Below are 24,748 nucleotides of genomic sequence, written 5' to 3'. Positions count from 1 at the left end.
GCCCATCGCCAAGCATCCATCTACCCATCTGCTCATCGATCCCCTGCCACGAGTAAGAGGGTCCCTGCTCTAGACGGAATTTGGTCTAGTCCGGGGAGAGACAGCAAACGTCCACATATATACTTCCAATGCATTACTGTACTACATTACTATGCTGTATTATTATATCAAGCAGGGTTCTATGATGAAGAATCCTGGGGAGAATGTAATGAAGAATGGGAGAGAGGAGGCAGGCACGCTGGTGAGTCCTGAAGGATGGCTCTGCACCAGCCAGGAGATCAGTGAAGAAGAACCTTCCAAGAGCAGAAAACAAAAGCTAGCACTGCCCAGAAGTGGAGATTAGAAAAGGCCAGTGTGGCCAGAATAGGAGAGGGGGGAAAAATGAGACTGAAAATGTCAGCAGAATCCAGATCGTGCAAGATACTGGGGGCCATATGGGATTCTAGTTTATCTTAAGGGCATTGAGGAGCTAGAGGAATATTTTACAAATGGAAGTCCACTGATCGGGTCAACTTTTTGAAAAGATGACCAGGGCTTCCTTATTCAGGATGGATTAGAAAAGGGCAAGGGGGGAAGAGCAGCTGGAGGACCAGCGTGTGCTGGAGTGGTCCAGGCCAGAGATGACGATGGCAGAGGTGGAGCTGGCAACCAGTGGATGGATTCAAGGTGCATTTTGGAGGTAAAAGTGACTGATGAGCTGCAAGCACCGAGGTGTGATGAGGGCAGGCTTCCGCTCAGACTACCGACCTCCCCATAGAACGCCTGGAGATGTTCTAGAATCTAAGGCCGCAGGAAGGCCTCTCTCTACTTGGTTGGGTGATCCAGGAAAATAAGGAAACTCCATTTGTTATGGTTACGACAGCCCTACTTTGGCTTGAGGACCATGGGTGCATCTAGATGAAAAAATTTGTTCCTTAAGCTCCATCAGTTGAGTGAAGGGTGAAGGATTAAGGGCTAGGAGAGAGCGATCAGGGAGGAGGTCTACACAACATCAGAGAAGATGAAGTTTTTCATCTCAAAGATTCGCTTTGATAGGTGAGAACGGGGGTCAGGGGGAAGCGTACATCTGTACAAATCGAGCCACAGCGTGTGACTTTCTGGTAGCGGTTACACTTTGTATGGAACATGTTCCCAAGGGTTTAACTACCAACGGATGTAAACTCTGGGTCTTGTTCCATGTTTACAAGCCACGGAAAACAAGCCTGTAGGATTCCACAGACAGTGAGTGAGCTGTAACTTCTGCAATGTGCAGTTCTTATTATGTATGTAAATTCCATCCATTACCCAAAATAAGAGAGAATCAGACACACTAACTGCCACCCTCTAGGCCAGCCAGAACCACAGGCTGAGATAAGCAGGGTCTGTCCACTGGGTTCTCAAGGTTCTAGTTCTTTAGGATCCTTTGCAAGTGGACATGGTATCTAAGTTCTCATAGGCTTTTTCGTTTCCCAAGGGTGAGTATCTGGGAGCTGCCCAAGTGTGGCCACCTGGCCTTACTTACCCTTTTCCCTGTAGAGCCTGGCACATGCCTTGCACAGAGTAGATGCTTAAAGGATGCTTGCAGAGTGAAGGGTTAACTCTATGGATATTAACCAGGTAGCCCATGTAAATAACTGGTTAACTGTGGTCTAAACTCACCTCTTGCTGTCCAGTGACTTGTAAAAAATGGCAATAATCATCTTGAATTGAAAGAAATTTGGCTTTTTCCATTCCTTCCGCATCCTTAAGATTAGCCATGCTCTCTTGAAAATACTGCTCGGCCACATCTGAAGAAAAGCATCGTAACAACATCGTAAAAGAAAAATATCGCAGATTTAAAATGGAAACAGAATAACTATGCCTTTAGTGATGGTGAATGACTTGCAAATAATAAGCATTTGGACAAGAGAACCCAGTGAAGGAAACTCTCTTTTGTTCATCGATCTTACTGTTTTATCAGAAAAGCTTTAGTTCTCAGAAAGATATGGCAATTTATTTTCCTTGGTTTTCACACATCTCAGCTCTTGCAGTGATACGGTCAGCAAAGATAACGCAAACAAGGGAACTGCTGCCCAGACACGACACATCAGCAAGTTTCAGGCTGATTAACCATTAATTCTTTGTAAAATTCTGGTTGCTCCTCACTGGGGTTAGGACTTTGAGGGTCCACTGACTTTAATGGACTCGGTAATCTTGGAACGTAGAGTGTTAATACTGAAACTCTGGAAAATATGGCTGACGTGCTACTGAGGGGAAAAAAAACCCCACATTGCAAACACTTAAACATACTGTTATAACATAACAAAATTATTTTTAAATGTTTGCCCATCTTGGAAGCAAGAAAAGGAAAATCTCCGGTATGGAAAATGAGGAAGGAACTAAAAGCCAGAGCAGGAAGTGGAGCAGCAAGCTGAAGTTGAATGGCCCACGAGGGGATAAGAAAAAAGGGGTATTCCACAAGGCATGGGGTTTTATAAGCCTGAGCAGGACAGGAGATGAGGCCTGAGGCCCGTGTGTGGTAGGAAGCTGGAATGGGGCTCCCTACAAAAATCTGGGGTGATGGGCTGATTTCCAGGATAACCCCAAAGGACCTCATCCTTGTAGAATGCTCTTCTGTCTGCTGGTGGGTGTAACTCGTAAATATGCCGAGATACTCCTCCCGTGATAAGGCTACGTAATACGGCACCGTAGACTGTGAGAAAGTGAGATTATCATTTGATCCTAACCTAATGACATGAGCCCTTTAAAAGCAGTTTTCTTCAGTTGGTGGCAGAAAAAGAAAGGTGAGAGATTCAAAGCACAAGAGCGACTTGAAAAGGAGGCTCTCCATTGCTGAGATGCGAGGACCCTGGTATAAGGACCTAAGAGTGGCCCATCGGAGCTGAGAGAGGTCCCTGGCCAGTAGCCAGCAAAAAAACTGGGGACTTTAGTCCTATAACCTCAAAGAACTGAAATCTGCTAATAACAGGAATGAGCTTAGAAAAGGATCGCATGCTCCAGATGAGAATGTCAAGTTGGCTGACAACCTGATTTTAGCCTAAGCAGAGAAACCAGCCTCACTATGCTGGACTTCTGACCAACAGCACTGTGAATGTAAACTGGGTGTTTAAACAACCATCATTTGTTAAGCTGCAAAAGAAAACCCATATAACCAGGAATCTCTCACACTGAGATAAGAGCAACTGCCCTGGTCCAAGGAGAGGCCTCAAGGTTGTCCCTCCACAGGCCGTGGCTAGAAAAAGAGCATCTGAAGGAAACTGGGACACCACACGTGGGGCATATGCATGAGTGAGGTCTGAATTTGCACCACCTACTTAGCTTGGAAATTTTGGACCAATTAATTAACGTGGAAACTAGTCTGACACTGGAGAAATTATAGGGTTCCAGCATAGGGGTCACAAACTTATTCTGTGAAAGACTAGATGGTAAGTATTTTTGGCTTTGGGGGCCAAATGGTCTCTGCTGAAGCACGAAAGTAGCCAGAGATGATGTGTGAATGAAAGAGCCTGGCTGTGTGCCGAGAAAACAATTTCCAGAAATGGGTCGAGGAACTGCGTTTGGCGCGAGGGCCGTAAGTTTGTTGACCCTGCTGTAGCAGAGGAAGATGTGATGTCCCAGATGTGGGACTCCTACTATGGCGCCTGCTGGAGACCACCTCATGGTGACATACCTCAAGCACATAAAGTCTGCTGGGGAAGATTAGGACCCATGTATGGTCTCCCTGCATTTCCACTTGGACATCTCACATGTCCTATGTAGCCCAAATACATATGAGCAAAAAGATAGTGTTATTTTTTGCTTCTCTGGATGTCCTGTACATTTGGTTACTTACCCTGCATCCCTTCTAATCTTGTGTCTGGGTTTTCTCCCCATTTTCTTGATTGGGCAGAACAGAGTCTTATCTATTTTAGTATTTTTCCAAAGAGTGGGCCTTAGAGTTAATTTTTCTAATACTGTGATGAGAATGCCAGGTGTTTCCAAAGAGGCCTCCATGAACCCAGTGCTCCAGAATTCAGGGAAAAGCAAGAACGGGGCCAGCCTGTGCGGCAAGGGAGGTGGGGTGTCCCTGGAGGCAGAAGAGCGAGTGGTCAGGAGGGCAGGCTCCAGAGGTCAGCGGCTGCCTGGGCTCGGCTTCCAGCTGTGTGCCTCCCATCATTGGGCTCGGTTTCCTCATCTGAAAGGGGGACCATCATACCAGCTCCTCCACTACAGGGTCGTAGTAAGGAGTAAACGGGTTAACACACACAAATATTGATGACGTGCCTGACACCTTGTCAGTGCTCAGTACACATGAAACGTTTTAGTTTTAGTTTTGATCAGTGTGGTCCTGGGCCTCCGTCATCCATTCTAGGCCCTGGAGCAGGCTCACCAGAAGCAGGGATGGACACAGAGAGGACAGAAACACTATGGAAACAGACAGAGTGGTCAAAAGGTACAGAAGTCTGGGATTACGTGCAGGTAAACAGCTCCACATGCCTCAAAAGCTCTGAGAACACTCCTGAAATTCACAATGAGAAGTATGGGTCTCTAGAATTGACTCAAGTGCATCCCATGTGATCTGTTTTAGGAAGGAGAGAAGGAAACACTGGAGAAACGTGTCTGTCAAACCTAGTCAACCTAAAGAAAACTCAGGCCTGAAAATAAGTAAGTTTCATTTATCTGCACCATTTACTTTGCTTAGGATCTAGGCAGTTGCCAGATGGAAGCAAGAATTCAACTGGAAGGTCTTGGCACTGGCTGGCCCCAGAGCTTGTAGCTAGACAGAAGTCTATTGAACTGGAGTCCCTGTTCCTCTCTTTCAATGGGGGTCTGTCGACTGCCAGACCAGCAGATGAATTTCTAGAGTATTACTCAAATTTTTCTCTTGGTAGGAGAAAATTCTACCACATGGAAAATGTTACATCTCTTTAACCATAGCTAGGAGAAAACATTACAGATTAAATGTTCAAACTAAGCATTAACTTTGGCTACTTTGATAATCTGATGACAGCAAATGTGGGGATGATGTGGCATTTATTTTGTTGATTCTAAAAGCATTACAGAGATGCACGTTCCATCTCTAAAAACTAACGAGGATATTCAGGAATGGAGTACTGTTGATAGTTTAATCAGCTGTCTAATTGAGGATTAACCAAAGAATGTAACTGAGCCCTTCTTGAAGAGTAGAAATCTTTCCAAGTCTCAGCCCTGTTCCCCTGGAGATAAGCCCTGACTTTATAGACCAGTGGATGTAAGACATGGAAGCAACTTAAATGTCCATTGACAGATGACTGGATGAAGAAGGTGTGGTATATATATATATACAATGGAATACTACTCAGCTGTTAAAAAATAGTAAAATAATGCCATTTGCAGCAACATGGATGGACCCTGAAATCATCATTCTAAGTGTAGTAAGCCAGAAAGAGAAAGAAAAATACCATATGATATCACTTTAATGTGGAATCTGAAAAAAAAAAAGACACAAATGAACTTATTTACAAAACAGACTTGCAGACATAAAAAACAAACCTATGGTTACCAGGGGAGAAAAGGGGTGGTAAGGGATAAATTGGGAATTCCAGATTTGCAGGTACTAACTACTATATATAAAATAGATAAACAACAAAATCCTACTGTACAGCACAGGGAACTATATTCAGTCTGTTGTAGTAACCTATAATGAAAAAGAATATGAAAAGGAATAGATCTAAGTACATGTATGACTGAAACATTATGCTGCACATCAGAAATTGATACAACATTACAAACTGAATGTACTTCAACTAAAAAAAAATTTTTTTAAATTAAAATTAAATACAGCAGATGTAACAGCTACCTAGGAGGGTGTTGGGGACAAGCAGGCAGGGTCTGAGTTTCTGACCCTGGGCTTTGGCAGAAGAAGTGGTGCCATGCTCAGAAAAAGGAGGAGGTCAAAAGGGATGGGGAGCATTTCCCTTCCTTCCTGGATAAGGAGCTGGTCTCCCAGACACAGGTGGACACAAAGGTGCTTCGTATCTTTCAAGCCCCTTTCTTGTAAAGTTCTGCCATCTCTTAGTATTCTTTTCCCTGGCAGTTCCATGCTGACCAACTGCCCCCCACCACAGTCATCCCATTTAGGCTGGTCCCCTAGACCTGCGTGCCCCATGCTCCTTTCCTTAGTATGGCTGATCTCACAGGGTGCTGGGAGAAAGCAAGCTACTTGGCCTAATTCATACTAGTGTGTAAATGACTCACAACCTCTATCTCAGGGAGGCCTATTCACATTTTCCCAAGAAGATGCTTGTTAGCACATATGGAAGAGAGAATGGAAGTGAGGGAGGAAGGAAGAGAGTGGAGGAGGAAGGAATTTGTTACTCAAACTAAGGCTGCATGGCTACTGACCTGGAAGAAAGTTAGGCTTTGTGGTGAGACATCAGAGACGGGCCTTGCCTGGGAATTTGCCCTCTGGGGTCAGCATCTCCTAAAGATGCTGCTTCCCTTCTCCCATTTCAGCATCCTCCGCTTCTCACAAGGGCCTGGTTTCTCACATTTCTGTTCCTGGGAGGTCTCTAGTCAGTGTGAGGCAAGGCCAGGTAGGGGAGGGCTCTCTGACAGCCGTCGTCATGGGCAAGTTGACCAGAAGTCAGGTATCATGTCAGGACCCTTGTGGGTGAGGATCTAGAGCTTGGAAACAGCGGACAGTCTAGGGCTTCCACTATGGGCACCTTCTCTATGAATTTGAAACCACTTTGATTTTAACTGGGGATATAGGAATACCCCTTTATTCCAAGACCCTGACTTATTTCCCTCCATCTCTTCAACCCCCTAAATTAGCGTTCTGAACTGTGAACCACATGCTGAGCCTTTGAGGGGAGAGCGAATTTGTTCTAACACCACAGCTGAGAAGTGACCCGCTAGTAAGCAGATTCTCTGGGGAGTAGACATCCCCCAGGAGGTCCATCTGGGACAAGTGACAACAGGATTTCCAGAGGGAGAGGAGGTCACAGCTCCTGGGGTGTGATGCCACTTCTTGGCACAGATCTTGTGCCTGCAGCTGTGTGTGAGCTCACCCAGAGCCACCAGTTTCAGGGGTCTTACCAGTGGCGACTACTAACTTAAAAAATCTCTTCTAGAATCCTCGGCAACCTGATGCTGGTGGCCTCGGCAAAAGATGAGGTCATTTACTAAAGCACAAGAGCATGACTGAGCTTGTACATCTGAGCCCCAGTGGCACAGGTGTCCCAAGGCCATGAATCTCCACTCCCGCAGAATATTGGGGCTGTCTGCAAGCCAGGGTGACCGGGGAGCATAGCCCTGGGGGCAGGGCAGCTTAACGTCTCTGGGAGGCCCCTTCAGACTCTTTTCCATCTGTACGTTCATATACAGGCAAAAGAAAACAGCACCCCACTCAAAGAGCAAGAGGAATGTGGGGTTATGATTTGCTACCCTGGAGGTCAGGAAGCTTTTCATTAAAATAAATTCCAGTAACCCTGGGCTCATTTTCTTGAGGCAATGCTCAAGCCAGAGTTGCAACAGTGAGGACAGCTTCCCTTACGAGGGAGGCCTGCATGTACAATGTGACAATTATCCTTTGTAACAGTCTTGGGAAACTGTGCTCTGCACTAAGTGCAAACACATTAAGGACCCCAGGGAATGTGAAAATGGGAAGTCTCAAATCCCAGCCTCACATTAACCCAGAGGCATGCTATCACCCAGCAGACAAATAGATTGAACCCATTTAGGCCCTGCTGGGAGCTCTCTGGGGCTCTGCATGGGCAGCTGCCCTGAGGCCACCTGCCAGCCTTGGGGAGAGGGGCTGGTTGGGATGGGGAACAGGGCAGTTTAAGGACAGATGAAGCCCAGGACAGGCTGTCTCCTCGCCTCAGTGGTGTGGACCACCTTCAAGAGGAACGCTTTCACAGGGTCCGGGCAGGGCTTCCGGGAGCAGCAGACCTGCTGTTCACTAGCTGTGTGGTCCCCCAGAAGTCCACGGCCATGTCTCGTGGGTAGCTTTGGATCAGTAGGGTGAGGTGAACAAGATGGTGGCAGGCCCGGTGAGGCTCACGGGGAAACCATACAAGAAGTGTCTGCTCAGTGCCTGGCGCCCACAGGCCCGGACAGGTCTGTCTCCATGGGGAACAACTTGCTCATAGGTCCTCCCTACTGGGAAGCTGGCCAGGGCCCAGCCCACCCCCCATCACTCAGAGTCCCCCTTGGGGCCACCCAGTAGTGGTCAGGCGTCCAGCGGCCTCGGGCCTGCTGCCACAGTTGGTTGTCTTGGTGAAGTATATATGATTTCCATAAGCTGCCCTAAAAATATGTTTTGAAGCCAAGTCAGGGTATAAATAACATAGGCTTTTCTGAGAAGTTCTGAATATAAGTTATTAGTCAGCACAAAAGTGAAAAACCAGAGCCTCATGAAAGTGGTTACCACAGAGCGCATGCCTGTCACCCCCCCCCAGGAGAGGAATGAAGGCACAGACTGTTCTCAGACACAAAGATGAAAGGCCTTTGTGAACACAGCTCCACGAGGTTTCAGCTCTGCCCCAGGTTGTCCCTCCGTGAAGAGGGACCCATAGCACAGACTCATGGAGGGAAAGTCTGCCCCTTCTACTCCTCTGCGGGGCCCGAGAGCTGCCAAGCCTGCAGCCCCGAGCTGCCCCCTCCTTCAGGGCTTCTGGGCTCCCTGGAACTCTGGGGGCAGGGCACCCACAGTGCCACCCACTCTCTGGTTCTGGAGTGTGGCAAGTGGGCAGCGCCTGGCTTCTGTCTAAGGCCTTGCTTTGCCTCTAATGGGCAGAGTGACCCTGGACACACCTTGGAGCCCAGTCCTCTAGGTGGGATATGCCCTAAGGTGCCTTCCAGAGGTTTCTGAGGCAGGGTCCCACTAACTAACAATGGTGGGAAACAGGGTAAGAGGCTGCCCTTTTCTCCTCTGGCCTCACCCTCCGCTCACTCTCTGCAGCTTCCCCTTTCTTATCTGGCCTGTGGGCACAGAGCAGGCATGGATGCCGACCTCTCCTGGGGAAGCTCAGAGGCACCAGGCCCAGGCTGGCTGAGGAAGGGTCTCTCAGGGCTTAGCAGGGTGGGAAGACTGAGGGGGAAGGGAGAGAGGCAGTGGATGTGGCCAGCAGTGCTCACCCTCATTTCCACCGCGGGCCTGCACCACACACAGGCCCCACCTGGAGGTCTTGGGTTGGAGGTGGGGCGAGGGAGGCAGCAGGGGCTGCCAAGGAGGGCCCCGGGGAAGGTGACAGCCACCCCGGCGGCCACGTTACCTGTCAGGGGCCCACTGGAGTCGGGTGCGGGTGTGCGCCAGAGGCTGTCTGATTTCCAGTCTCCCTGGGACACACAGGGCCCAAGGAGCAACAGTAACCCCATGAGTGGGGACTGGGCTGGGTGGGGTGGGGCAGGGCTCAGCAAGGGGGCAAGCTGAGAAGCAGGCCACAGGAGGGAGAGTCGAGGAGAGGGATGATGTGTAGGGTGAAGAGGAGGCTGCATCCAGATACAATGCCTACGTTCAGAAACTCACGAATTTCACATCTACTGCGTAAAACATGGGGAGAGGCCGGGACAAGTGGGGGCCTCAGAGACAAACATTTGTGCAGAGGGGATTATATCTCAGGATTGCATCCCTCGCCTGTGAGTCTGTCTGTAGAGCCAGGGATCCCACCCCCTGCCCTCAAGGTGAAGGCCTGTTTCCTCCTGCTGTCTCCAGAGCTGCAGGGCTCCCTGGCCTGTTGGAGCCCAGGCCGCACGGGGCCACTTCCAAACAAGGCCGCCCATGCTCAGTGGGCTCTGCCTCTCAAAAGTTTACACTGAAATGTACTTGGCTTCAGCCCATTGCATTTTCATATCCTTTAGGAGAAGAGTTATAAACACAAGGCCAGTGTCCTGACACTTAGCGGGGTTGGGAGAGCTGTTAATACCAAGTTTGTCTATGGCTGCTCTGGGAAGCTGGCCAGGCTCAGGTTAGTGACATTCTGCAAGCCTGAATCGGGAGTCCTTATGCAATCACAATCCTTCGTGACTTCTAGGGCAGTTTTGTCTGCATAAGGAATGCAGGAAGGCACAAGGCGAAGGGATTAGCTTGAGTGTGGAGCCTGAAACATACTGGCTTCTTGGCCAGTGGCGCTGTGTTTGTCAGAGGGCAATGCCTTCAATGGGCATCCAGCAGGCAGGCTATGGAGAATCCCCTAATGAGAAATTTTTCTCATTAACGATTCTTTAAAACAAACAAACAAACAAAATAACTAACTGTACTTGGCACAGACAGGTTTAAGCACAGGAGAGCAGAGATTCCCACGCATGTGGATTTTCTTGGCGCGCAGTGGAACATACAGATTTGCTCCCAGGGGATCTGGCTGGGGCTCCTGAACCAGAAGTGATCAAAGTCCAGGCTATAGAGTCCTGCCTGGGTGAGAGCTGTGGGAACGCCAGTCCCTCCTTAGCTATCAGACAAAGACAAATTCCAGATTACCCCCCTTTCCTTTCCCCTTGATGGAGGTAGCAGAGGTCTGGAGAACCCTCAGCCCTGGGCAAGATTCTTTTGTTCCCGCCTGGGCCATACATGAGGGGTTAGCAGAGACGTGAAAACCAGGATCCCTCAAAGATGGTGGGGACGCGCCTGCCAGCTGCCACTGCAGCTCTGGCTACAGGACTGGCTCATTTGTGCTTTGGGGGGAAGCCGATTCCACCCCCTTGGACCACACCACTCTTAGGCACTTGCGGGTAAGAGCGGAACAAACTCAGCCTCAAAACACTAGCCGGCCAGCTTGTCATCCACAGCCTTTCCCATGTTTGCCACCAAGGGAACAAAGATTCCCATGGCAGCATTTTCAAGCCAGTTAACACAGTAGGAACAGTCTGCAGTTTCTCTTTGCTCTTCATTCGCTTCTTCGACGGTTTGATTGTGCTCCAGGGCTTCGTGCTGCGGCTGGACAGGCATCTGATCCTACAGCATCTCCGCCCAGCCTCCTCCCTTCGGGTCCACTCGCCTTCAAGCCTTCAGTAAACTCTTCTTATCGGCGTCATCGGCGTCAGGGCGATAAACATTTCAAGTGTCTTCTGACTAGGAGAAGTTGAGTCTGGGAAGGGAGCATCCTAGACGGACCAGGGCTTTGTCCTTCTGGGTAGAGCACTGAGTAGAGAGGACACAGACTGGCAGTACGGAGAGCTGGCGGTGCTAGCGCACATGACAAATGGGAGGTCGGGTCCTGCCTCCAAGGCGTGTTAGGAGTAAATGGGCACGTTTGTGAGGGTGCCGGCGCCTGCACACACATGACAGCGCTCCTGCCCTGCTGCTGCTGTCACTGCTGTTCATGGTACTATGGCTGTGATGCCCGCTGGCTCCCAGTTCCTGAGTCCACAGTTCTGATGTTTCAAGCAACCGAGCCTGCAGGCCTCAGGCAGAAGGGACCCCCTTCCTAACCTGTTAGCAAAGCCAGTTGCAGCTGCCCAACTGCCTGCTCCTGGGGGAAGCTTTCTTCTTATCCTTCCCTCTTCACACTCCTCCTGTATTTCAGATGCTTCTGGCAAGCCAGCTTTTTGGGTGTAGGTCACCGAACAGCCTGGGCCGCCATGAGACACGGGGCAGAGGGTGGGCTGAGAGCCTGGGCGTGCTCCTGGGCTGGCCCCTCCCCACCGGCACGCCAAAGCGGCTTCCTTGGGCTGCCTTGGCTCTTATTCATGTTCCTTTCTCTCCCAAAAGCCACAGACTCTTTGGCAGATGTAAGCAGGGGAGACGTAAGCAAGAAAGGGCAAAGGGCTTGTGCAGCGCCAGGCCTTACAGGATAGCACGGAGGCCGCGAGCCTAGATTCAAATGTACCACTGCCTGGCTCTGGGCTCTTGGTGAAATTTCCTGTCCCTCTGGGCCTCAGTGTCTCTATCTGGAAACTGGGAATACTTGAACCAGCCTCACAGATCTGCTGTGAGGATTAACTGAGTTAACAAACGTAACGCAGTTAGAACCATGCCAGTTTACACTGTGTGAAAATTAGCTATTACTGTGTGAGGTCATTAAATTCTCACAGACCTCATTATCTGTAACAAGTAGGTCTCAGTGACATCCTCAATTTTCAGGAGAGGCTATACCAACACCATATTTAGACTGGAAAACTTAGAAAAAAATTTATATAAATATAGAACTGGATTGTTTCTGAGTCGTTAATTACACGAGTCAGAGTGGCCTAACTTGGCAGCGACAGGAAACACCTCATGTAGGACACGATTTCTGTTGGTCCCCATCTAATCCATTAGGTGTGAACACTGACCATTAGCTGAGGTGGTGACAAGCCGGAACCCCTCTAGGCAAAGACAGTCTTTGGCCTCGGCCTCCTCTAGCTGTTTGGTCTTCTGTGGGGAACAGACCCCCTCCCTGACATCCCACCAGTTTCAATGCCCAGAACCCTCCAGTTCTCAGCCCAAGAGCCCCTGAGGGAAACAGGAAGGAGCTGACAACCGCTCGTTCGTCTCCTGCTCCCCAGGGCAGAAGTTAGGGGTCTGGCCCCCACCTTGTTTTGCCTCACTCAGAGCCTGAAACATATCTGACTGAGTTACCAGCAATTATACATTGATTTCACATAAAAATCTACATTTCCGCCTTCTCTTGAAAAGGCAGATCTGCCAGTGTAAGCCTGCTCTGACATGGCAGTCACGGGCCGGAGCGGAGGAACACTGGTCACTTCCGCCGGCGGACAGGCTCCTCCAGTTTGCCCGTGCACACCGTCCCATGCTGTACCTCTCGTATCACACACAGCCAACACGTGCATCCACGCCTCCTGCTGTGGCTGTTTCCCAATGACCACCCGCTTTACCCACATTGCTTACTTGGTTCCTATAGACATTCAGATTTGTGACTCCCGCCAGTTGGGGGTTTCCATCATATTTGCATTTTAAGTATCCTATTAATAGCTGCGGCATAAAAGTTCTTTTCCCCTACCAAGGGAATTTTAGCCACCGATAAGTTGGTTAAAATGTTGGCTCTCTGAAGGTTTTGAAGTGGACTGTTGTGTATGGAGTGTTCTAGGGAGTGAGGGTAAGAAAGGTCGCCTGTCTTCTCTCTCCTCCAGTTCTGGAAAGTTGCTCAAAGCTACATAGACCAGAATGAGGGATCCGCAAGGTGGGATGGACAGACGGATAAACACTGGTATCTCGTTCCCCAGCTCCTCCCTAGACTGGAGCCCCTGCCTGGCCCAGGGACCTCTGTAGACCAGGCTGTTCACTGCCACATCCCCTTCCTCTTCTCCGCCACTGGCCTCCTCGTCTTAGCCCAACTCCTGCTCCCTGAACACTGACCCCACACCTTCCAGACATTGATTTTCAGCTTGATGGCACCTTGGACCTTATTTTACTACAATGCATAACTATTTCTACCTGACAGCTTGCAGTATACCTCTAGGTCTTCTTTCTGAGTTATGCTCTGTTTCTAATATTCTGACCAACAACAGCAACAAAAGTCACGAGGATGTATGTTCTCCATCAACAGAGGCAGCCCTGTATGCTCTGAGCCCCAGATGGAGGATTACAGAACTCCCAAGCTCACTGCTCTACCTATTACATGGGGCTAAGAAAAACTATCTGACTCATAAATGGCAACTTCCTTTTGGAATCCTGACGCCGTGTAAGTTCATCCTGATTGAAAGCTCAGTGCTGTGAGAGTCTGGAGGCTGGAGTTCCAGCAGGTCAGATCTGTTGCCACAGTAGCTCCACAACATTCTTTAAAAATAGATCGCCTTTGAAAGCAGAACAGATTTCCCTGTAAGCCCAGCACGAGCTCTCTGGCACTCTTATAGCTATGTTTGGACGAAGTTTTGCTGTATTTGAAAGGAGAAGATTAGAGGAAGGCTGAACAGGGATAGAAACCAAAGGACTATGGTGAAGCTAACAGAGAAGGCTCCATCCACCTGTTCCCCATCCCAGAGGCAGTCAGCCCACAGACCCGGACGCGTATGGGACAGGCAGGGAGCAGGCAGGGCCTGTCCCCCATGGAAGGCTCGCTCTCACCACGGTGCTCTGGCCTCCCGGAAGCCACGGCAGCGCGGGCGACAACGTGTGCGGAGACGGCTGCCTCCTCTTGAGAGGGGTTTCTGCTCAGGACGATGAGATGCGCCTGTCACCATGGAAAGAAGAAACACGTTTGTTTACACACTTGGCAGCAGCCATGGAGAACTAACTGTTCTTGCAGCGATAAGCAGAAAGCCAAGGAAATTTCTAGCAAGCTGGACAATATGATTTATGCAGAAGCAAATCAACTCTTGGGAGGGCTGGATTTTAAAAACATTGTGTAGTGGAGAGAGAGCACCAAGCACCGGACGTTGAGTCCAGATGGCCTGATGCTGTGGCCAGGGCCTATTGCTACGTGAGTCATTTAAAAGCCTCCGCTCCCATGAGTGCAGTGTCAGTGGAAGAGGCGGGGAGGGTTTCCAGAAGGCAGGAGATGGGTTAAAAGTGCCAGTGCTGTGCCGGGCAAGTGGGCAAGCACCACCCCCTCCCCACCAGTCAGCCCAGAGAAGGGGACCCACCCCCCAGTGTCACAGCCTCACCCACAGAAACCCAGACCCCTCCCCCATGCCTGGTCCACCAAGCCCATCTGCCTCCATCCTCAGTGAGCTGACCCCTGAGAGCTGCCCGAGCACGAAAACAGCTCAGTTTCTTGAAAATACAGCCTTGAAAATTTTAAAAATTCCTTAAGGGAAAAAAACAAACACCCACCATGACCCTATGAAAATAAAATAATAATAATCCTTTCAAATAAAATACAAAATACATACCTTCAAATAAAAAGATATTAAGCAAACAAACAAGTAAATAAATAAATAAAAAGATAAAGTTACGACTCATCTGCCTGTCACCATTGGGAATTTAAAACTGCTTTAGTATTATGTTTACAGTCGCCCAATTAACAGGCACTGTCAGAGCACCTACTACTGGAGAGGCATGGGCTGGAAGGTGTGGGCAGCACAGAAAGCAACAGGAAGTCACACAGTGCAATGATGTGAGGTGGTAGGCAGCTTGCAATTAATTGCCAGAAGAGTGACAAAAATACTAAAATATGGGGAGTTTCAAGGAGAGAAGCACTAGGTTGGGATAGGCCAAAACACCTAACCAAAACAAAACACTCCTAAGATTTAAGTTGCATTTTAATTCTTCTTCATTTGTGACACCAATCTTAATATTTTTTGACAGGTTTCATTACCCTCATTTTACGGATGGGAAAACTGAGGTTGCTTGAATAGGTGATTTGCCTGAGATCTCTCACAGCTAACAGCGGGTGGAGATAGGACTCTGAGCTCGATACTCTGTCTTCAGATTTGCTGCTTCTACTCTGTCCTGAATGCTGACCCTCCTCACGCCCTGGCCTGCGGCGGCAGCAAACATCACTAATTGATGCCCGCACACTGCCCAGAGCACCCTGATGCATTCAGCCTCCAGGAGCCATGACTAATCCACGGGAACTGGCCTAGATAAAGCCATACCACTAGAATCCTCTAGTCCAGCCCGAGCAGAGAGACGGCAAGGACAGAGGCTTGCTCCTCTTGATGACCAGCTAAATGTGTTTCTGAGATGATAATCAGGGTAGACTCTAGACCATCGCCTCATTTGTCGTATGTTAAAATCCAGTGAATTACTAGCTCTAGACTTTTCATGATAGGGGCTATTCCAAATCAAGACTGCTGGTAATAATTTTGATTGCGGTTGTCAGAACAATCGGGATTTCATATTTGTAAATGCTAACAATTTCCTTTGTTTTAAAACTACTTTTCTTATTACAGGATATACATAAATGGGGTAAGTGATTTTGGCAACCCCCAAGTGAGTCATTATCCTCAATCTGGCCTGAAGTTCTGGCTTGAAATGCTTTTCAACAAGGAGCCACCGGGACAGAGCGGATCAGTGCTTGGGGAAAGAGAAAAGAGAGAAGGGAAAAGGCCTGCCCCACCCCAAGTGCAAATGAATCATGTTTACTTTGTGTCCCTTTCCCCCTCGCCCCCAGCTCCCTGGGGTTAACTGTCTCCACAATGCACTATTGAGGTGAGCACCCTCTGATGCCACAAGAGATTTAACTCATATTGTTACAAAGATTTTTTTACATGCAGTATTTTAGATTGATTAAAACTCAAATTCAAATTGAAAAAGATTTCATATTTGGTTCCACTCAATAAAGGCAATGTAATTCAAGGCAATATAAAAAGCTACGTGTCTACCAAAATTACTTTCAAATGAGTAATTATGTGTTCTGTGAGTTCTTTAAGTTGCCTCTTGTCTTGGAGACAGGAAGCAAAGTTTTCCATGAGCAGAAATGCTCACAGTATCAGGAAAGTGGATCCTCAAATCTTAAGGGAATCTGAATTTATCACAAAATCTTCATAACCTCAACATTTTTCTGTGTAAGATGCTACCAGAAGCAAACATTTATTATTCATTATTCACTTCAGAAACTCAGTCTCTGATCTAATTTGTTATTTGATGTTCATGAAGCTTCTAAAAACCATACGCTGGAGGAGGGGTAGTGGTGAGGGTGGTGGAGAAGGGAACCCAGGATGTTTAAACTGTGCAAGATTAGCATCTCATTTATTCAGAAAAATTCAATTCAGTATAATTTAATTCAGTCCTATTCAATTTATCTTAATTTTTAAATGCTTTCTGCATGCCAGATATTATTAAAACACTAGGAATTCACAGCAAAATTAGGCAGGGCTTTTGGTTTTAAAGGAGCTCACAGACGAACTACAAAAATGTGGGGTAGTCTGACTCTATCTAAGCTCACAGACACTGCCTGTCACTGGGTTTTAGCACCCCTGCTCACCACGTTCGTCTCCACTCCACCTCCTGTCCATTTTCAGTGATTTCAGTATCCCTAGGATTGGTCTACACCTCGTGGGCAAGAAAGAGATGGCACAGTTTAACAGAATAATAGAAGAAAAGAAGTCAATAAAAATGATCCTTTGCATGGAGGAAACCCAAGGAGGAGCGTGCAGGACCCCCAAACAGGGTGCTTTACCATCAGAGGCAGAGTAAGAGCGGCAGTACTCGCTGGAATTGGAAAGATGAATTATAGGGGAGGAAGCTGTGGCTTTCAGTAGAGGGATGCAGACCCCCTGCGGTGACCCTGCAGGGAAGTGCTGAGGGGATAAATAAGCTGTCCTCTCTCTCTTTCCAAGGTCAAGGCTGTGTGCCTGCCAGCCAGAGGGCAAGGCGGCCCACTGACATTGTACTTATGCCGATCAGAGAGGGATGCAGAGTGGAGTTGAAAGAACAAACAAAAATATCTAGCAAATGGCCCAGCCTCTTGGGCTCTCGGGTTTGGACAGGCTCATGTTCCTCCCCACCTTCAGCTACCCAGTCCCCCATCACGTTCTGGGCTTTATCATGGCTTGTCTGTGCCACCTCCGGATCCTGCAGCTCTCACACCCTGTTTGGCTGGTCGGGTGTCCTGGCTCTTTCGTGTCCATGCAGCTTCCAGTCCTCTGTCCAGTCTCCACATCTCACCCTCCATCCACCCCTCCTGATGTCCCTTCCCTTCTTGTCCAGCTTAGATGGCACTGTCCATCAGTGTCTATATCAAAAATGCCCTGAACCCCTCTGAAGCATTATTTGAGATGATGAAAAATGGGGAACCATCTAAACACCCAGTAGCAGGGGAATGGATATATTGTGGTTTATTCATACAAGGATTGAACACTATCTATGTACATTATCATAGTTACATTTCAAACACATATTGCTGAGTGGAAAAGCAACTTACAAAAGGATGCGAACATCATGACACCACTGATTTTAGAGCTTCTATTTTTAAATCAACAGAAGCCCTTTTATTCCAAACAGAATCTTCTCTGGTTCTCTCCTATACAAAGCATGTAAGAGTGGAGCTGCTCTCACTGAAGTAGGTGGAGAGGGCCTGGAAGCCCACCCAGCTGCCCCTCAAAAGATCCTCCTTGGAACATGAGTGTTCAGAGTGACACGGTGTGATAACCACAGTACCACACTGTGCAGGAGGCCTCCTTAGGGACTGAGTACAAAGGAAGTTGGCAAAGCCAGCGACGAGATTGCCCAATCTTTCCAAACGAAACCACCGTTCATAATTCTGGAACAACACTTTGTTTGCTAAGATAATATAAATATCCCTGTTGCATACATCTGAGAGCATTTAAGGACTCATTAGAGTTAAGAGAGTTACAGGAGTCGAGCTGGCCTCTTTGGTTTCAGGCAGCAACCCCAAGTAATGGGCCCTGCTGGGGATTCGCGGCTTGACTGCACTCACTCCTCATTATTTATTCATCTCCCCAGGACTTGCATTTCTCCTCCCACCCTTTGATGTGTTTCCTATTTCATGGTTACATGTTTATCAACTGTCATCTTGAAGCTGAGGAGGAACGTTCAGTATTCCTAAATCTCTACAGCTGCTAGCATGCTGCACTGGATTTAAAACAAAAACAGAAACACCTTTAATATCCCACATTAAGAAAAGGCATTAATTGCAAAAACTCATTCATAAGACCAATCACCTCAAGCAGCTGCTGCAGTCTGGTCCTTGTGTGTGTTTCTGAGGGAAACCACGGATTCCTCAGCGCCAATCCAGCTGTCAGTAGACAAGGTCAGAGCCAGGGCTGGCAGACTCTTATCTAACTGAGCCTGTCCCCTTGGATTTGTAAAATGTGTAATAGTTTCTGAAGAGAAAACTTGATGACTAGTAAAAAGGATATTTCTATTTATGCAGGCAGACCTCATCCTATGAACATTCAACTTAAAACGAGGGGGTGAGTTTTGAGTGTGGAACCCAGCTCCTGGAGGGGAAGGGAGAGAGAGATGTTTTATTCCCGTTAGGTAATGATTTAGGGGGATCACTGACTCAGAGGGCAACCGATCCCATAGCAAAGTGAAGAGTACGCAAGTGCATCAAGGTACATTTGTGGACTTAAACTGGATCTATTTACCCTGGAGATGAGAACACTCACAGAGAAGGCAATAGCGATTGCTAGGATCTCTTTGTGAAGCTGAGGGCTAGGACAGGGAGGGACCGAGGGAATGAGGGAGCTAACAGTGATATGTATCAGCTTGCTTACTCTCAAAATGACCAGTGAGGGTGATGTTAACTGCCTAAAATTTTTACATATGGGGAGATGAGCCTTGAGATTAGGTGACTGTTTGAAGGTCACATAGTAGAACAGGGATTCCAACTAAAGCCTGTGATTCTAAACTGCATGCTTTTCTCGTCTAACACCTAGTTATCAAGAGGGTAGAAGTGACAGAGAGGTGATTTTCAAGTCAAAGGAATGGAGAACTATTTAAGAGTCAGAGAAGCAGTTGCTAAGTGGTAGACTCAGCCCAGACTGCATAGACTGGCCAGGGGAAGAGTGAGCTGCCAGTATAAGGAATCCCGAGAACTGACTGTCGAGGGACACCACAGAGGGGGTCAGGCAGCGGATGGTGGATGGAGCCGACACTGAAGTGCCTTCTACCCAGGGTCTCTGTTTTCGCTTTGATTCAACCTTGTGCCTTAATCCCACAGCAGCTCAAGTCCACTTGTCACTGGGAGGTGCGAGCTTGCTGGGCTTGCTGGGTTCCTGTTATAACTGACCAGCTGTGAAGCTGCATGGCTTTCTCTCCCAGCTCTGCCAGAGCTGGCCATTCCACCCTGCAGCTCTGAGCAAACATCCCTGTGCCACACAGGTTCTCATATTGCAGCCCAAGGCTGCCACTTCCTTTCCACTTCCATCTCTGCCCGGTAGGGAAGTCTCCCATGGCCACGCACACCACAGGGGACTGGGGCGGCTGGAGGGCTGTGGCTAAGAAAAAATGGAGCTGGGAATCCCTGGGGAGAGTAGATGGTAGGGAAGTAATTGAGGGCGGAGGGCATGCAAAAAATGAGTTCTGAGGGCCCCAGACTAAGCCAGTTTCTTTAAATAGTCAGAGAAAGTCTCAGTGGCAGCTTTCCAGTTGTCAATTTTAGCTCCTCCAAAGGGCTGGGGGGAAAAGGCCCTGCTCTCTGTAAGAGTTAGTACCAAAATAGACGTGTCAGGGTATATTTTTGTCTTTTGGCTGTGCGTGTTTTCTTAAAGCTTAATTAGATTTTTTGATTATAAGAGCAGTACTTGCATACAATTTTTCAAAAATCCTAAGTGGTAGGAAAGATAAAACAATTAAAAATGTTAACGCCCCCTCCTTTGTGTCTATCAGCCCTCTTTCCCCCATTTCCAGGCTGATTTCTTATGGTTCCCACAATCAACAGTTTCCTGTGTATCTTCTCAGAAACATTGACATGCTTATACATATACACTTAGGCACATGTTCTTAAACACACAGCGCGTACACACACACAGACACACACACAGATACACACACGAGATCATAGCCTGGCCCTGCCCCGGTCTCACATCAGCTTCTCCTGCACCTAATGTAACTTCACATTCAACTGTGTGATTCTTCCCTGAGGTCTACCTCACTTGTTAGGATGCAGCTTGAAGACCTTTGACATCTGAACCCTCCATCATCACGTTTAATTAGTCACTGACTGAAAGAACTTGCTGGCTTTTTATTACACTTTGGACACCCTTCATGTCAGGACTTATAAATCCATCTCATTCTTTTTAGTGGCTCTACAACACTCTATCACATGGATAGATCACAGCTTTATGATCATAGATCTATACCATAGTCCCCTACTAACAGATTTCTAAGGATATTTCTAAATTTTTTCTATTGCCAACAACATTGTTTCTTTGCACACTGGTGCACATCAATCTGTTAGGTAAGTGTCTAGAAGTGAAATTTCTGGGTCAAAGGGTCGTATGTTATAAAAAGAGGGAAGGCCAGTTGCTTTCCCCAAACGTGGTGCCAATTCCCACTCCAACTGGCAGTGCACGAGGGTGCCTTGCCTGCCTCCCCGCACCCTTGCCAGCGGGGAGTGTCACTGAAATTTTTTGGCATCTCCTTGGTTAAACTGCATCTTAAAAATAATAGGTGAGTCCTAGCCACAGCAATCAGAGAAGAAAAAGAAATAAAAGGAATCCAAATTGGAAACAAAGAAGTAAAAGTGTCACTGTTTGCAGATGATATGATAGTATACTATACTGTTTGCAGATGATATGATATAATCCTAAGGACGCCACCAGAAAACTACTAGAGCTCATCGATGAATTGGTAAAGTTGCAAGATACAAAATTAATATGCAGAAATCTTACATTTCTATACACTAACAAAGAAATATCATAAAGAGAAATTAAGGAAACAATCCCATTTACCACTGCATCAACGAGAATAAAATTCCTAGGAACAAATCTACCTAGGGAGGCAAAAGACCTGTACTCCAAAAACTGTAAGACACTGATGAAAGAAATTGAAGATGACATAAACAGATGGAAAGATATATTATGTTCCTGAACTGGACAAATTAGTATCATTTAAATGGCCATACTATCCGAGGCAATATACAGATTCAATGCAATTCTTATCAAATTACCAATGGCATTTTTCACAGAACAGGAACAAAAAAAACTTTTAATCTGTGTGGAAACGCAAAAGACCCTGAATAGCCAAAACAATCTGGAGAAAGAATAACGAAGCTGGAGCAATCATGCTCCCTGACTTCAGATTATACTACAAAGCTACAGTAATCAAAACAGTATGGTACTGGCACAGAAAGAGACACACAGATCAATGGGACAGGATTGAAAGCCCAGAAATAAACCCATGAACTTAAGGTCAATTAATCTACAACAAAGACAGTAAAACTATATAATGGAGAAAAGATAGTCACTGCAATAAGTGGTGCTAGAAAAACTAGACAGTTACATGTAAAAGAATGAAATTGGAACATTCTCTAACCATATACAAAAATAAACTTAAAATGGATCAAAGACCTAAATATAAGACCAGATATTATAAAATTCCTAGAGGAAAACATAGGCAGAACACTCTTTGACATAAATCACAGCAATATCTTTTGGCTCCATCTCCTAGAGTAAAGCAAATAAAAGCAAAAATAAGCAAATAGGACCTGATTAGACTTAAAGCTTTTGCACAGAAAAGGAAACCATAAACAAAATGAAAAGACAACCTACAGGATGGGAGAAAATATTTGCAAATGAAAAGACCAACAAGGGATTAATTTCCAAAATATATAAACAGTTCATATAGCTCAATATTAAACAAACAAACAAACAATTTAAAAATGGGAAGAAGACCTAAAATTTCATTTCTCCAAAGAAGACACAGATAGCCAACTGGCACGTTGAAAGATGCTCAGCATTGCTAGTTATTAGAGAAATGCAAATCAAAACTACAATGAGGTATCACCTCACACCAGTCAGAATGGCCATCATTCAAAAGTCTACAAATAACAAATGCTGGAGAGGGTATGGAGAAAAGGGAACCCTTCTACACTGTTTGTGGGAGTGTAAATTGGTGCAGCCACTATGGAGAACAGTAGGGAGGTTCTTTAAAAAAACTAAAAATAGAGTTACCCTATGATCCAACAATCCCACTTCTGGGTATATATCCATACAACTATAAGTTGAAAATATACATGAACCCCAATGTTCATAGCAGCCAATTTACAATAGCCAAGACATGGAAGCAACCTAAATGTCCATCAACAGATGAATGGATAAATAAGATATGGTATATATACACAATGGAATATTACTCAACTATAAAGAAGAATGAAATAATGGCATTTGCAGCAACATGGATGTGCTCAGAGGTCATCATATGAAGTGAAGTAAGTCAGACAGAGAAAGACATATATCATATGATATCATTTATATGTGGGATCTTAAAAAATGATACAAATGAACTTATTTGCAAACAGAAATAGACTCACAGACATAGAAAACAAACCTATGGTTAGCAGAGGGAAAGAGGGGGAAGGGATAAATTAGAGGAGTTTGGGATTAACATATACACACTATTATATACAAAATAGATAAACAACAAGGACCTAACTATATAGAACAGGGAACTATTTTCAATATCTTGTAACAACCTATAATGGAAAAGAATCTGAAAAAGAATATTTATATATATGTATATGTATAATTGAAACACTTTGCTGTACACTTAAAACTAACAGAATGTTGTAAATCAACTATACTCCAGTTTTAAAAAACAAGAAAACAAAACCAAAAACTAGTTTTAAAAAAAAGATTGTAGACTGTGATAGAAAAGAACCCTAATCAATTTGATAACATAAACTCTAAACAGATAAACATTAAAGAATAAAGAAAGATTGTCTGGGAAACAAGACTTAAATTATGAACCTCCTATGAGAAAAGCTACCCTCAGGGAATCTTAGCTGTCTGTGGAACATGCACCAGTAACAGGGACCAGTATCCCGCACTCACCCACCTTGGCCAGCTATATGGAGATATTTGCTGACCTTCTACTCCAGGCCAAGGGTCCCACTTACCTAAAGCAAATAACAAAGCCAGGTATTCTCAGAGCTGCTATTCCACTTGTATCTGTGAAAAGCAGTGGCTCAGAACAGCTTTGGTGGCCAGTACGTTGCCAGCTTACCTGTACAAAGTGGTTGATGGATGCTTCGTGAAATCCCAGGGCTTGTTCCACGCCTGCCAGTTCCCTCAATACTGGTACACACTCGAGACTTTTTTTGCCTTTACTGATCTCAGTATATTCTAAAGCTTCTTGGTAGTGGGGCAGAGCTTCTTTTGATTTCTTCTGACCTTGATATACCCTAAAAAAACCAAGGGGATTATTTTAAAAATAATTAAAATAGAAAATACTCAAAATATAGATGGTCTGGTAGCTAGGCCAGTTGTGCAGGTTCGTTTCCTAGTCAGCTAAGCCTTTCTTTCCTCCAAGGAGCAGCAGGGCACAGTGGTCAAGAGGCTAGATTTTGGGATAATCAAGAAGGTTCAAATCCTGGCTCCACCACTTACTAGACGTATGATCTTCAAGTCGCTTGACAGCTTTTCCACTTGTAAGTTAAAAGTAATAACAGTGCCTAGTTCACTGGGTTATTATAAAGATTTAAATTCGTTAATATTCATAAAAAGCACCTAGAACCGTCTCTGATTCATAGTAAGTGCTGCATAAGTGCTGGTTCAAAAAATGTAAAATACTGAAACAATAGTAATAAGAAAAGAGGCCAAGATGCTGATAACTGATCAGTTGAGAAATTATAGAAATTTCCCAGTTTGGTGAGGGTGTGAAGCACTCTCCTTAACTGTTGGGAAAAGTATAATTTGGGCACAAACTTTTCTATATCAAAATTATATGTATATATGTACACACATATTTCTGCTAACTGTAATTTTAGTAGTTTATCTTGAAGAAATACTCTGGCAAGGAAAGAAGGTAAAATATATATATAAGAATGTTTACCTTAGCATGCTTTGTAATAGTGGAGAATATAAAGCACCAATATGTGATCATCCAAGCCGGTTACAGTAAGTATGTCTACACTTGTGGAAGGCCGTGTAGCCATTAAGGTGAATGCTGATTTGTATTTATCAACATAGAAGCATATCCACTATATATTCTTCAGCAAAAAAAGGCAGACTACAAAAATACTTTGTATAATCTTATGTATATGAAAATTTTATAACCTAATCTATATGTACACACATGCATACCGAGATATCTAAATGTCACTAAAACGTTAGCAATAGTTAACAACAGCAATAGTTAAGGAGTTGGTTCTGAATGATTTTACTCTTCTTGTTCATGCTTTATAAATTTCCCAAACTTTCTTCTATAAAAATACACTACTTTTACCTTAGAAAAATGTTAATTTAAAAATTATAAGTGAAGGTGGCCATGGGAAAATATTCTTGTATCTTCTTGGAA

General features: G+C 45.9%; 1 protein-coding gene and 1 long non-coding RNA gene across 5 annotated transcripts in view; one reads left to right on the top strand and one right to left on the bottom strand.

The window, feature by feature from the left end:
• The window catches only part of TTC23 (tetratricopeptide repeat domain 23), an 81,026-nt gene that overhangs the window by 16,305 nt on the left and 39,973 nt on the right, over window positions 1-24,748 (bottom strand). For all 4 annotated transcript variants that reach the window (XM_015245476.3, XM_072950704.1, XM_006211505.4 and 1 more), the window contains 3 exons: window positions 23,456-23,633; window positions 13,946-14,051; window positions 1,639-1,766 (listed from right to left, as the gene is read on the bottom strand). In XM_015245476.3, coding sequence (XP_015100962.2) covers window positions 1,639-1,766; window positions 13,946-14,051; window positions 23,456-23,633 — 412 coding nt within the window. The remainder of the gene's footprint in view (window positions 1-1,638; window positions 1,767-13,945; window positions 14,052-23,455; window positions 23,634-24,748) is intronic.
• On the top strand, window positions 707-16,079 carry LOC140689693 (uncharacterized). Its single transcript, XR_012064729.1, has 3 exons — window positions 707-1,035; window positions 4,547-4,623; window positions 15,128-16,079. It is a non-coding gene; the product is annotated as an uncharacterized lncRNA (long non-coding RNA).

Source organism: Vicugna pacos, chromosome 27, assembly GCF_048564905.1.
Source record: "Vicugna pacos chromosome 27, VicPac4, whole genome shotgun sequence".
Taxonomy (NCBI): domain Eukaryota; kingdom Metazoa; phylum Chordata; class Mammalia; order Artiodactyla; family Camelidae; genus Vicugna; species Vicugna pacos.
This window is presented reverse-complemented; position numbering and strand designations above follow the sequence as displayed.